General features: G+C 42.2%; 1 protein-coding gene across 2 annotated transcripts; it reads right to left on the minus strand.

Annotated features, from left to right (window-relative positions):
* Window positions 1-1,135: 1,135 nt before the first annotated feature.
* LOC100278051 (uncharacterized) lies at window positions 1,136-10,260 on the minus strand. Of its 2 annotated transcripts, none has more exons than XM_035967931.1 (6): window positions 9,522-9,676; window positions 6,449-6,778; window positions 5,299-5,454; window positions 3,155-3,459; window positions 2,524-3,073; window positions 1,136-1,966 (listed from the first exon to the last, which is right to left on the minus strand). In XM_035967931.1, the coding sequence occupies exons 2-6, from the start codon at window positions 6,636-6,638 to the stop codon at window positions 1,443-1,445; spliced, it is 1,725 nt and encodes a 574-aa protein (XP_035823824.1). In that variant the 5' UTR covers window positions 6,639-6,778; window positions 9,522-9,676; the 3' UTR covers window positions 1,136-1,442. The 2 variants fall into 2 exon arrangements, with proteins under 2 accessions (XP_035823824.1, NP_001341060.1); NM_001354131.1 differs by lacking the exon at window positions 9,522-9,676 and adding an exon at window positions 9,853-10,260 and having other exon boundaries at window positions 1,213-1,966.
* Between the last annotated feature and the right edge of the window lie 4,630 nt (window positions 10,261-14,890).

Genomic DNA, 14,890 nt, shown 5'->3' on the forward strand with positions numbered 1-14,890 from the left:
AAACAATTGAAAATAAACAGATAGAAACATAAACAGCATGACTATAAAATTAAAAAGACAGATATAACATATTATAATATGACAGAACAGATAAGATAAAATCATTGCTACATATAAAACAACACAGATGAATATATGAAACATATATAATCTACAGAACGTAAAACAGTAAGAAAATAAACTGATCATACCCTCTCATGCGCTCTGATGATCCAGATCCTTGTCCAGCTTCCATTGTCATGTCGCCAGGAAGATGTTTTGGGCAGTCGCGTAAACGCTCCCCAAAAACCTAATTGCCGATCCCCCATGCAAGGTCTCGAGCCAGGAGACGGGCAGCTGAAGGACAAAGGTCTCGTATGCAGCTGACGAAGAGACATGCAACTGAAAGGTTTAACCCGGAGTTGAAACTCCCGCGGTTAATGAGTGCTAAAAATTAACACAACCACACCCGCTCGCCGCCTGCCTGCCACGCCCGGCCTGAGCCCGGCCGACGGCGGCGGCGCGCGTGGCACGCCCTTGTCCATTTCTTGACTTCTCAAATTAAGTGGAATAATTCTCACCATATAAGTCAAGACAAAAGACTCTTGGACTTATAATATGGTACTATTGGTATTCTCCACCATTACACACCATAGAGTTTATTCAATAAATGGGCCAAGCCCATAAAAGATCCAACAATGATTTCTTATATAACAATAAACTATTTTCGTATCTCTGAGTAGGCATGATTTTTGTATAAGAAAAGAAACTAGTTTATCTCTCCTCTTTAATACCAACGTTATATCAGCATTTTGTCCACTTTGCACCTTAACTAGTGACACGAAAACTACCAATTGGGACTGCCCTTATGACAGGTTAAGTCGCTCGTACCTGTGATGCATGTAATGCCCATGTAATCTGTATGCGCAGAATATATATATAAAAAAAAGAAGAGTTCGAGATAGAATTAGGCGGGCCTTCCTGTCTGCAAGCAGAGCTCCACGATGCACGTTCAGCCACAACAACAATCAACGGATGCAATAATCTAAAAAAACAATTATACTAGTTCACATGACTATGTAGTAATTTTTTTATATAAATAAAAACGAAGACTCGGGTGACGATTTAACAAGACTGACGACAAGCAAAACTGAGATTAAGTTGCAACCATCAAAAAATGGTAGCGCGTAAACTATTGAGGGCTTCGACACATACTAGTAATACACAACGGACTATAGTGAGACGAGACCTGTGATATATGATGGTAATAAAAAACGAAATTTACACTAGTTACAACGGTTTCCCCAACAACAAATGGCCCAATAGATACATCACCCGCCACCTAAATTATCACATCTCCCAAATGTTCTGAGACCTCTTATGAAACAGTTGCCTGGTTCCGCTGTTCCCCCCCAGACGATATACCGTAGCCTATGATTTTTGACATGAATAATGTACAGACTTCACACCCTCCTGTTCCTCTCCCTACTCCAATCTCCCGGAGGCCCTAGAGACGAGGTCAGTGTTGCTTTCCTCAACTTCTGCTGGTTCTCATACTCCTTTTCAAGCCGTGCCACCTGTGATGGCACCTGAACAGGATGTCTTCCACCATTTCCATGGGGCTGCCTCATATCGAGCATAGGACCGCGCTCGGACGACCTGACAGGAGAAGCGCCACCTTCCACAGGCACAGGCCACCTTATAGTTTCCTTACCAGGGTAATTCAAGCATGCAGAATCATTCTTCCTGTCACAAAATTTCTTGGTAGAGTGACTGCTACCGTTCCAAGTTGCATCGTTGTTACGAGAACCTGATGAGCTCTCAGTTATACCAAACTGGGATGAGGGCTTCCGTGCTTTCATCACCTTTTCGGATGGTGATTTTGGCCACTTAATCACCCCATTGCTGTATCCCTGGCCACTCAACGATTCAATGCTTCTTCTCATATCACATAAGATTTCAGCGGCATGCTGTATCTTTGGCGATACTGCTTGTGGGAAAGGAAAGCTCACGTAAGTAAATCATCAAAAGTGAGATAAACTGAAAATGTCTAATACCAGATGAATGGCCAGAAAACAGTATTTTTGCATATAGAAAGCTATAGAGATAAAGAATTCATAGGTACTTATATTCTGGCTTAACTTGCAAATTCTACATGATAACACAAGATGGCACAATATGGATCAATATAATAATGAATATGTGAGGGGCCAACAAAGCATTTGTATATCTAGAATAGTGATCTATAAGCATTCGAACTATTCAAATTTCTTAGCAACTACTCCCTCCGTTCCAAATTGTAAGTCATTTTGGATTCTCTAGATACATATAACAGTATTTCTTATCAACTAATTCCACCGTTCCAAATTTTAAATCATTTTGGCTTTTCTAGATACATATACTGTATATCTAGGTGCATATCAAAATCAATGTACCTAGAAAAGTTCAATCAACTTAGAATTCGGGATGAAGTACTATTTTCATGATTTCATCGAGGTAATACGAATACCAAAGTAACTTATTCCCAACTAGACTTCGGCCTACCTTGAGAAGTTTTTAAAAGAGAATGTTCACTGTCATGCTTCTGGAAGCCATCTAAAGAGTCAACACGATCCAGGGTTTGCAGTTGCTGAGAACCATGCTCACCCCCATTTTTTCTGGATTGAATGTTTTGTGCAAGTGATCCAGATGTTGATTCCGTGCCACACAAATTATATTGCCCATCACATGAATCCATTCTACATAATTTTGCTGCATCCATCTCTTGAAGGAGATGATCAATTCTATGGACAGACGTATCTTCATAATCTAGAGAAGTGAGGTTGGATCCAACCCGCACCCATTGCCACTGGGAGTAACTTCTACTTGACCCATGTTTACCACAGTCAACACTTTGTCGACAGCCCCCAGCCTGTGAGTGTGACCAAGGAAATGGTGGTAAACTAGCTCCACGAACTGGCTTAACTGCAGCTGTGCTCTCACTTCCAGGTGTTAAAAGAGAGTCCAGATCTTGTTGATGAGGAAGTGTTAATCGGCTTAAGATATCTTTTGGATGACAAAGTGCAGTATCACAGACATTGATTTGTGACGAGTCCTGGGTAGTAGGATTAAAAAGGTCAAACAAACTTTGAGGCACAAACATGATATTGGTAGTAAGACTCAATATTTTACTTACCTTAACCAAGGGGGATGGCTTGTCACAACATTGCTCCTTGATATCACAGCTAGAGGTGCATGCAGGAGGAGGTTTCGGACCCAGAATGAGATTAGAGTCCTTTCCGTGGCAATAGTCCATGTCAGAAAGCATAGAAAAAGCTTTTCTAACAGAGACTAGGAGTTCCTCTTTCGTGCGCAATACCTTCTTTCCTTTATCTCTTCCTAAGCTGGAATACTTGTAGGTGCCATCAAGAAGTTCACTCAATGAGAGGTTCTCAATGTGATTCGTGATGTCACGAACATCAGATTTAAGGCCATGCGCTCCTGAATAAATATGTCAACCACTGTAAGTTTGATGCAATCGGTTTGACCACAAGGCAGAAATTTCTGAATGTTATCCATGTTGTATGAGATGGGGAATGAAAATTTTATACTGCGAAGGCCACATGGCATAAATAATATAGAAGCATACAATGTAAAAAAAGGCATCACGACCTAAACAACATAACATTGTTAACATTGTAGGTTGGCCTACCAAATTAGTTTATTCAAGTAAAGACATACAATGAAACAAAGCAAGCATCATCACACACAAAAAAAGAGCACATAACAAACATTTTTGTTATTAAAAAGCAGGGATCTCAAGAGACAGAAAAAAGAAATTAGATTATTGATAAAAAAGAACCATGTCATGTCTATTGCTACCATAGTCGCTGAAATGTTACAAGACTAGGCCTAAAACATCATTTTGCCTCCGTAAAACGTCGTGTTTTGGCGTTTAAACGCCGTAAGCTGTAAAATGCCACGTTTCAAGTGTTTTAGTCCTCTTCCTGCCCACCAAAGAGAAAATGTTGGCTTTTTTGGGCTCAGTCCAGTCCGCCCCACAAGCTTGCCCTATTCAGCTCGCCTGAGGCCCAACGGCACCATGCGCTCACATCTGCCGCCATCACCGCTGAAGGTGCTGCCGTTACGACCGACCACCGGCTCCAAGAGGGGCACAAGGAGAGGGGAGGCAGGATCGCCGGCGCAGCTCCATGTTGGCCTTTGTCCGGTGGTTCCGTGGCTGTCTTCCCGTCCGTCATGACACCATCGCCGTTCTGCTCCAGTGCTCCCATGCTCTCGTCTGCCCATCCGCCACCACAAGCAGAGGAAGTTGCGTCCATGTGTCCCTTGCCCCCTGCTCCCGTCCGGCCTTCCGCCTGCTGCAGCTACGTGCACAGCTGCTCCATCCACACCATGTGCGCCGCACAGTCAGCAGCTGCTCCCCTGCCTCTGCTTGGACTGGACACACCGACTCCACTGCCTCTGTTTGAATTGGTATGTGTAACACTGTAACCTACTAACCTCCCAAGAGCTATGTTGCTCGCTTGATGCCGCCTCTGCTTGGACTCGATTAGTGGTATGTGCACACCATTATTATGTGAACCTATGTTAGTTGTTTGGTATTTAACTTCATGTTATTATCTGAAATTATGATATATCGATATTTTCCTATGTTGGTTAAAACTATGTTTAAACATTTAAAAGTCAAAACTCCACCTGAGTGTGTCAACGTTTTGTTGTTTTAATAATCTTGATTGCTACTGTCAATCCTTGAATGAGTGAAAACCAAAGAAAATAAGATGGGAAGAGTGATTGTAAACCTTGTCTAGAAAGATTAAACAGAAAATGATATGAAATTTTGAGGAAGAAAAATACTATTATGATTGAGATTTGAGAGGGTCATAATCAGAGTGGATTCCAAAACCCACACAATGGAAAGGAGAAAAAGGACAGCCATACAACTAACCATAATTGCCCGTAAGTGAATAACTTGAGTCCATTATCGTATATAAGTTAAGAGGACGAGGCTTCGAAATATACGACCAGAACCGGAGTTTCAGAAATCTTTGGAGAATGGCATGGTCAAAATTAAGCAGATTCTGAATAACATGTACCAGTGCAGCATTAGTATGCAAAAGCAAGATACTGATAAATCAAGAGTTAACCATCCTATAGAATTATTTAATATGTCTAAGTACACAATGTAGAAAAACAATTAGCAGATCTTCCTATAGAGACATTTGACACCCACCTATCCACTAAGCTCGTGTGATCAGAGTTAACTAGCAGTGCTAAGATATAAATGTGTAATGTAGATGCAACCAGATAGATACTACATACCAAGTACGCTGTTTCCTGAGAAACCAGAACAAAAATGTGCTAAACCAGCTTTTGATGAGAAACAATCGTATTTTGATCTGACACCGGACCTAATATTCTTCTTATCAATTCTCTTTGCATCAGAAATGCGCTTCTGCTTGAGCAACCGAGATTTTTCTGTGTATAATTAGGATAAGTGCAAAATTATTTATTGTCAGAATATCAAACTGAACAGCAGCATGTGCATTAAAACGAGAACAAATGAACACTAGACTATATCAAATCACATCTGTACAAAATTTACAGGAGGCAAGTATTATTTATTGTCAGAATATCAAACCAAACAGCAGCATGTGCATTGAAGCGAGAACAAATGCTTGACTATATCAAATCAAATGTGTACAAAAATAAATTTAAAGTATGGCAAGTAGTAATTAGTACTGCAGGTCTAGTTAATGAGAGGCTATTAATTTTATACAAGAAAAATGGCCAGTACGTACTAAGTAGCAGGAAGAACAGGCACATTTTTTCTTCATTTTTGCTCATACAATCTGCATCCTGATTTCTAGACTTACTACAATTAGAAAGGTAAAATCCATTTCCTAATGAGGTTCCCTCAGACTCCTGGCCCAGCGAGGGGATTTTTTAACCAATCCGGGGTAAGAGATAAAAGGACCAGAGAACCCTCTGCAAGCAAAATAACCAAGCTATTCCATTCTATCTACGCACTTCCACTTACAAAATTTAGTACTAGTATTTATTTGATAGTTTGTCACTTGTTACATTTACAAGATAACATCATCCTTGCAAATCTCCCTGGCAAACATAGTTCCATTGCTGCCGACTGAATATGTCCCACACAAACTTAGCTTCCATTCCAGCTTTGGATGTTTGCCTTGTAATTGTATGAACCAAAGCAGAGTGTAGCTTACTCTACCTTATGGAATGGAAATCAGCAAATAATTTAAGGTTATCTATGTAAATAAATTGAATAAAAGCAAGGCCCAAGGAGGAGAGATGAAGCAGCGAGGAATTTAGTGCACTCAAGAAATAATGTTGAATCAAAACAAGATAACATGGCGATAAAAGTAGTTTGTCCTAACATGGGCAATAAAAAGGAACTGCATCAAATTGTACAATTGCAAATGAATAAAGAAAGTTTATAACTTACCAGATGTTGCACATGGTGCCAAATCAGGCACATTCTTCTGTGATATGAATTCATGTCCCTTAATCTCAGCATCTCTACCAGTTTGTACTGGCTCAAGCTTTAGCCTTTTTGAATAAGGTGGAGCATCCAACAACTTTATGGTCTTTTTTGTGACCATCTTACTATCTTGCTTATGCAAGGATTGAACCATATCATTCGCAACATAATCCCGTTTACCATTTTCGGACTTCAAACCAAAACCAAGAGATTTCTGTATAGAGACTTCCAAAGGCGTCCTTTTACTTCTATAAGACGGAAAGCCTTCTGCATTCTGGTTGTGCTGCTTCACATCTGCACATGTGTTTTTAACATACAAATCAGTAGTGTAGTTTAAACAAACAGTATACATAAATAAAACATTCAGTGAGATAATAGAAATAGCCAGAATACTCCAAACAATGTGACAGAAAATTTTGTAAGAACCCATATAATCATATTCTTCACTTTAACTTTAAATGAATGATTGATATGAAGATATTTTCTAAGGGTATGAACAAGACTCATGGATGAATGGGCCAAAAAAAAGAACAATTCAACATACAAGCAAGCCCAAAGGAGGATGAAGTTATATATGCTCTCAGAGAAAATTTCTGCGTTCAATGGTAATTAACTCATCACATTATCAGCCATGAGAAAACCCTCTAAAGAAAGTTCATGAATAAATTCATGATAGCCTACTATTAAAATTGTGGTTATTAAGGTGTCACCTAGGCGATACACTGAAAATCCGGGCGTTCCCATCGCCATGACCAAAAGTCAGCGGAAGAAAGGGAGGGAGCAAGAACAGAGGAAGAACAGGAGGGTAGAGACCAAGCAAGGCCAAGAACCTGCAGCTGCTGCCATCCCCGCTCTCCAGTGCCAGTGGGCAACTGGGCGGTGCAGCACTTGCTGCAGTCAACTGTGGCACAGCCGGTCTGGAAGGAGACCGCAGCAATAGTCGATTCGAGGGCATATAGCAGTGAAGAAAAAGCAGGAGGGAGAAGTTTTGGGTGGTGGCCATGCATCTGGATAATGGGAGAAGCAAGGTGCGCCAAGGGAGAGAGCATTCACACAAGAGACAGAGGACGAGCAGTGGCGCTGGGAATCTGGGTCCCCATTAAATGTATCCATGTAGGTTACCCAGGGGAGGGTACATGGGCTGGCTGATGGGCTGGGCCAGCTCCTTCTTACTCCTCCCTTCTCCTTTTTTCTTTTTTCCCTTTTTCCTCAGCCACATGTTAGAATTTGTATGGCACTATGGCGTAGCCTTTCCTCGCCTTATCACCGCCTAGGCATCACATAGACATTTGCTAAGTGTTTGGTTCGCCGAAATGTAATGTAAATGGATTACACGAGGTAATGGATACCGATACTTATGTTTGGTTGAGTTCTTTCTAGTAATACTAGGTACTAATATCCAATCCAATTATAACTAGTGACCATTACCGCCGGTAAGGGATCCCATTACCATTCCCTTAACAATATATGAACCAAACATCACCTTGGAAGAAGCTGGCTCGCTACAACTCAGCCATAGCACCTTAAGAACCATGATTAAAATTCCTCTAAAGTAAAACACATTACTCCATAGAAAAACTAGAAAAGATGAATTTATATAAGGTTTTAAAAGAAGAGAGAACAAAGACCACAACACAACAGCTGCATTCTGAAACTTTCCATTACAAAATTGTATTAGATGTATAGAAAAATGAGGAGACAAAATAGATAGTAAAACACCCATTAAAAAGTTAAGTTCCACCTATCTCCCCAGTCTATGGCAAATGAAAATACATGAAAGGAATGCAAGTGCGAAGTACATACAGCAGTAAATAAAACCATGCATGTAAATATCACAATTAGCAAGGGTAACCAGTGTTTGTGCGTTTGTGTCCAAGTTTGATGAACACCCCTAAGGCTCTGTAAGGGAGTGGTCCTTCTTTGATTCTCTGATAAATGACGGAACAGCTCTCTTGCATGTCCCCAAAAATATAAAAAATAAAAAATTAAAGAGGAAAATAGAATTGATCTTAACAGAAAACACACATTATTCACAAAGAAACACAAATAGACAAAAAAAATGAACAAAACTTCATTGCTGGAAATCCAATATGCAACCAAGTAAAATGCAGTCTGCATAACATACAACCAGAATCGGGGTGCAAGCCAACTATAGTGCAGTGTTTGGTTTCATGTTCAAATAAGGAAAGGTTACTGCATGAGTTTCGTCTGAGAACAATTATTCAATTTCAATTGCAAGGAGCTCCAAGGAATTGGCTCCAATGTACATGCAGCAGAGCGATCGAACAAAATAATAGCTTGTCCCGAAAGGAACCTGCTCAGCACAAAGCAGTAGCCAGCTTTTTGGATGGTTGAATTGTTGCAAATTCTGCCCAGTTTTCCCAATAACAACACTCGCAAACAATCATGAACAGATTCGAGGATCACAACATAAATATTTGAGGATTTCTTGACAGGAAATGGGAATATCAAAGAAGCACCAAGTCAAGCAACATAAGTAAACGGGCATAAAATATAGCATATGCACTTCTATTGTAAATAAAACCACCAATACAGTACGAGAAGACAACGACAAAGATGATGGGCATGGTACACAAAAGAAAAGGTTTCATGAAATCAAACAAAGCAAGAAGGCTTTGAAGGAAGGGGACATGTGCAACAGCAAAAGTAGAAGACCAGTTTTGAAATGAACTGATCAACTGAACCATGTAAATGCCACCACGACAACTAGAAAAGACAACTATAGTCTACCAGATAACAAGGGCACTAGACAACCAATTCCAAGCACCTCAAGATCACATAAAAAGGACTATGTACACAGCCACCAGCATTTACAAGCTGCCAAGAAAAAAGAGAATAATATGTAATCTATTGCAGACAAGCGCATATAACCAACACAGACCACAAGCAATAGATCAGCCAATACACGAAAAAAACATCAAAGCTGCAGGCATCATGGTGGAAAGAGATCACTAATCTGCTAAGTAAGTAATCGAACTGGCTTCCCCTTCCTGTACCATATAATTCATTAACATACATCTCTGAACGGCAGCCACAAACTCATCTTCCTCCAAGCAAACATGACCAATTAGCAACAAAACAATCCAGACACAAAATGGAAGCGCAGTCCTCCCTCTCCACCTCCACCACAGAAATGGAAATTACTTGCCACCTGCTAAATAACTATAGCACCCCCATTAATAACAGCAGCAGATGCAGCGGAGTTACATAATACAAGCAGGCAGACGAGGAGTGAAATTAACTCCCCCACCAAAAATTCAAATCACACCCAACCCTTCCACCGTGACGACAACAACACGGCCCCCAGCCAAACATACGACAAGGGAAAGGAAGAAGAGGGGCAATACCACCACCGTGACGCTGATCCGCGTCGGCGCAGCTCCTGAGCACCTCCCCGCTCCCACCTCCGGGGCCACCACCGACGACGGCCCCATCCACCCCCTCCACAGCAGCTGCCGGCGCCAGGATCTTCCCGAACTCCACCTTGGCTGGTAACGGCAGCTCCACCGCATCCATCCACCCGGCCCCGCAAGGCCCAGGACCACCGAAATCGCACCCCCACCTCACCTCCAAAACCGGCTCAAATCAGCGCCGTTCCTGGTCGCGCGGGCGGAGAATCGGGCCACGGGGAGGAGCGGGGCCTCCGATTCGCGCGAGATCTGGTGGGATCGGCCCGTGGCGCGGGCGGCGGCGGCGCGGCGGGGGCAGGAGAGGGGGGACATCTAGGGCTTGTGAGCGGCGGAGGTGGGTGGGTGTGACGGAGGAAAGGGAAAGGGGAGGGAGCGCGGAGGTATATATAGTTTTCGGGAAAATACAAGGCCGAAGTGGGGGCAACGGCCGCCTCACGCACTCGCTGCGAGCCTGTGACCCGGGGCAGCTCAGTGCCGTGTGGTTTTCTGGGATTTCAATCCATTTCCTCTATTTTCTTCGGCTTCTTTACTACTCCGTTTTATATAGTAGTGTCGGAAATTTCTGGTTGAGGGTTCTGGAAGAACCAATCCTGGATATCCGCTGAGATAAGAATTGTTTTGCTTGTGTTCACAGAGTGCTCGAGATATTTTTTTCCTTTTCGACTCCCAGTCAACTTTAGACAACGGAGTGGAATGTTGCACATGGGACTAGATCACCATAATTAATTGCAAAATGATAGATTCTTTGCTCTTCAATAGCAATACAAAAAATATATATATGAGTAAGACGATATAAATAATTACAAAGAGTTCTTCTAAAATACGTAGAGACAAATGTGATATTATGGTTAAAAGAAGGAACTTAATTAGTCCTGTTTCGTCCGCTCGGAAAACCCGAAAACGGTACAGACACCAGAAGAGTACGTGCCGGAACGGTTCAGTCCTTATTTTCGGAATCTAGGACATCTAAGCCCAAAGATGACAAACCACACTCTCAAATGGGCACACGGCCACAAACCCACACACACCGGAGCCCAACAGGAGCCTAAATCCTACCGGCTACCGTCTACGGCCTATCTGTCGAAGTGATGAACTGAAGATTGGGAAACCCTAAGTCCCTAAATGAGGGCCTGTTTAGTTCTATATCTAAGTTACCAAAAAATTGTCACACATTTTTATGTCATATTTGTCTAAGGTGTCTAAGGTTAGACGCTTAAATTATGTGCCACACTTTACTAAGTCTAAGGAAATCTTGTTACACTTTTATAAGTCATTGACGAGTTGGATCTACATAGCTGGAGAAAAATCTATTCATAATTGTGCTCTAAACCAAATATATATCTAACTTGGTCAAACTTGTCTAATCTTAAATGTGGTAAATTGTGGCAAGTGAAGCAATAAACCAAACATCCATGAGTGACACAGATTGCCACGCCATGGTCATATACGTATGCAGCGTGTTTTCAAACTAAGAGAGCAGAACGAAGGAGAGATTAAAGCCTCTAATAACTAGTCGTCGTTATCTAGAGTTTCTTTTCGTTTATGTTTTGGTGTGTGTATCTTTTTCCACATTTTTGTTTTAGTTTTGGCGTTGGTTTCGTTCTGACTTTGTTCATTTTGGTCATTTTTTCTTGGTTAGTTGGAGTATTGGAGCCATGGAGCGTGCATTGCCTGAGACATGAGATATAAGTTTAATGGTTGATATCTTGATACGATATTACATAATCCGGCTAACGTTTTCAGTTACCGTCTATTTTCATTGTGTATCTGTTCGTTGTAATCCGTTCATGTAATCATATATCCCGCTACCGTTTCCGGCCATCCTGCTCCAACTCCTGTTTTCGATAAAAAAAACCGGCCATCTTGCTCCAGCTCCTGTTTTTGATAAAAAAAAATACAGGAACTTGAATGGGAGAGGGTTTTTCCGACTATTTTTGTCTGTTTTCATACCTAGAAGCGACTTGTTAATTTTCCCCCTTCCCGTGTCTCTCAAATTCACTTGTAATATTGCTCTTAATATATTCTATATCTTTACAAAGCAATCAAGTGAAAAGGACTTGCTTTCTTCTTCTTATCTCTACTCAAACTTGGTTAGTCGCCTAGAGGGGGGTGAATAGGGCGAAACTGAAATTTACAAATATAAACACAACTACAAGCCGGGTTAGCATTAGAAATAAAAACGAGTCCGCGAGAGAGGATGCAAAACAAATCTCAAGCAAATAAGGAGTGTGACACAAGGATTTGTTTTACCGAGGTTCGGTTCTCGCAAACCTACTCCCCGTTGAGGTGGTCACAAAGACCGGGTCTCTTTCAACCCTTTCCCTCTCTCAAACGGTCCCTTCGACCGAGTGAGCTTCTCTTCTCAAATCAAAAACCGGGAACAAAACTTCCCCGCAAGGGCCACCACACAATTGGTGCCTCTTGCCTTGATTACAATGGAGTTTTGATCACAAGAACAAGTGAGAAAGAAAAGAAGCAATCCAAGCGCAAGAGCTCAAAAGAACACGGCAAATCTCTCTCGCTAGTTACTAGAGCCTTGTGTGGAATTGGAGAGGATTTGATCTCTTTGTGTGTCTAGAATTGAATGCCTAGCTCTTGTAAGTGGTTGAGAAGTGGAAAACTTGGATACCATGAATGGTGGGTGGTTGGGGGTATTTATAGCCCCAACCACCAAACTAGCCGTTTGGTGGGGCTGACTGTCGTATGGTGCACCGGACATGTCCGGTGCGCCAGCCACGTCACCCGGCCGTTAGGGTTCCGACCGTTGGAGCTCTGACGCTGGGCCCGCCTGGATGTCCGGTGGCGCACCGGACATGTACTGTAGACTGTCTGGTGCACCAGTATGGGCGTGCCTGACTTCTGCGCGCGCTGGCGCGCATTTAATGCGTCTGCAGGTAGCCGTTGGCGCCGAAGTAGTCGTTGCCCCGTTGTTACACCGGACAATCCGGTGTACACCGGACATGTCCGGTGAATTATAGCGGAGCAGCTGTTGCGAATTCCCGAGGCTGCCAAGTTCCAGAGCCGCGTCCTCTTGGAGCACCGGACACTGTCCGGTGTATACCGGACATGTCCGGTGAATTATAGCGCGCCGGCTCCGAAAATTCCCGAGGCTGAGGAGTTCAGCGCGAGGTCCCCTGGTGCACCGGACACTGTCCGGTGGCACACCGGACAGTCCGGTGCGCCAGACCAGGGAGCCTTTCGGGATGCCTTTAGCTCTCTATTTTGAACCCAACATTGGTCTTTTTAATTGGCTTGTTGTGAACCTTTGGCACCTGTATAACTTATACACTAGAGCAAACTAGTTAGTCCAATTATTTGTGTTGGGCAATTCAACCACCAAAATTATTTAGGAACTAGGTGTAAGCCTAATTCCCTTTCAATCTCCCCCTTTTTGGTGATTGATGCCAACACAAACCAAAGCAAATATAGAGGAGCAAAATTGAACTAGTTTGCATAATGTAAGTGCAAAGGCTGCTTGGAATTGAGCCAATATAAATACTTACAAGATATGCATGGATTGTTTCTTTGTTTTTAACATTTTGGACCACGTTTGCACCACATGTTTTGTTTTTGCAAATTCTTTTGTAAATCCTTTTCAAGGTTCTTTTACAAATAGTCAAAGGTAAATAAATAAGATTTTGCAAAGCATTTTCAAGATTTGAAATTTTCTCCCCATGTTTCAAATGCTTTTCTTTTGACTAAACAAAACTCCCCCTAAATGAGATTCTCCTCTTAGTGCTCAAGAGGGTTTTGATATATCATTTTTGAAATACTACTTTCTCCCCCTTTTGAACACAATAAGATACCAATTTGAAATTTACCAATTGAAAATCTCCAAATTTAAAATTAGGTGGTGGTGCGGTCCTTTTGCTTTGGGCAAATATTTTCTCCCCCTTTGGCATGAATCGCCAAAAACGGAGTCATTAGAGCCCTCGAAGCACTTTCTTCCCCTTTGGTCATAAATAAATGAGTGAAGATTGTACCAAAGACGAAGTCCTTTTGCTTTGAACTCTCCCCAAAAAGATGGAGAGGTGCGCGGAGCGACGGCGAAGGATGAGTTACGGAGTGGAAGTCTTTGTCTTCGCCGAAGACTCCAATTCCCTTTTAATACACCTATGACTTGGTTTGAAATAGACTTGAAAAACACATTAGTTATAGCATATGAAAGAGACATGATCAAAGGTATACAAATGAGCTATGTGTGCAATTTAGCAAAAGAAATTGCGCGAATCAAGAATATTGAGCTCATGCCTAAGTTTGTTAAAAGTTTGTTCATCAAGAGGCTTGGTAAAGATATCGGCTAATTGATCTTTAGTGTTAATGTAAGAAATCTCGATATCTCCCTTTTGTTGGTGATCCCTAAAAAAATGATACCGAATGGCTATGTGTTTAGTGCGGCTATGCTCGACGGGATTATCCGCCATCTTGATTGCACTCTCATTATCACATAGCAAAGGGACTTTGGTTATTTTGTAACCGTAGTCCCGCAGGGTTTGCCTCATCCAAAGCAATTGCGCGCAACAATGGCCTGCGGCAATGTACTCGGCTTCGGCGGTAGAAAGAGCTACGGAATTTTGCTTCTTAGAAGCCCAAGACACCAAGGATCTTCCCAAGAACTGGCAAGTCCCCGATGTGCTCTTTCTATTAATCTTACACCCCGCCCAATCGGCATCCGAATAACCAATCAAATCAAATGTGGATCCCCGAGGGTACCAAAGCCCAAACTTAGGAGTATAAGCCAGATATCTCAAGATTCGTTTTACGGCCGTAAGGTGAGATTCCTTAGGGTCAGATTGAAATCTTGCACACATGCAAACGGAAAGCATAATGTCCGGTCGAGATGCACATAAATAGAGTAATGAACCTATCATCGACCGATATACCTTTTGATCGACGGATTTACCTCCCGTGTCGAGGTCGAGATGCCCATTGGTTCCCATGGGTGTTTTGATGGGCTTAGCATCCTTCATCCCAA

This window comes from Zea mays, chromosome 5 (assembly GCF_902167145.1).
Source record: "Zea mays cultivar B73 chromosome 5, Zm-B73-REFERENCE-NAM-5.0, whole genome shotgun sequence".
In the NCBI taxonomy this organism is placed as follows: Eukaryota; Viridiplantae; Streptophyta; class Magnoliopsida; order Poales; family Poaceae; genus Zea; species Zea mays.

Coding starts and splice junctions, on each gene's coding strand:
- LOC100278051 (NM_001354131.1), bottom strand. CDS start 10,021: ATGGATGCGGTGGAGCTGCCGTTACCAGCCAAGGTGGAGTTCGGGAAG. Junction 6,779..9,852: donor GGATCAGCGTCACGGTGGTG/GTATTGCCCCTC, acceptor ACACATGTGCAG/ATGTGAAGCAGCACAACCAG. Junction 3,074..3,154: donor AGCCATCCCCCTTGGTTAAG/GTAAGTAAAATA, acceptor CCTACTACCCAG/GACTCGTCACAAATCAATGT.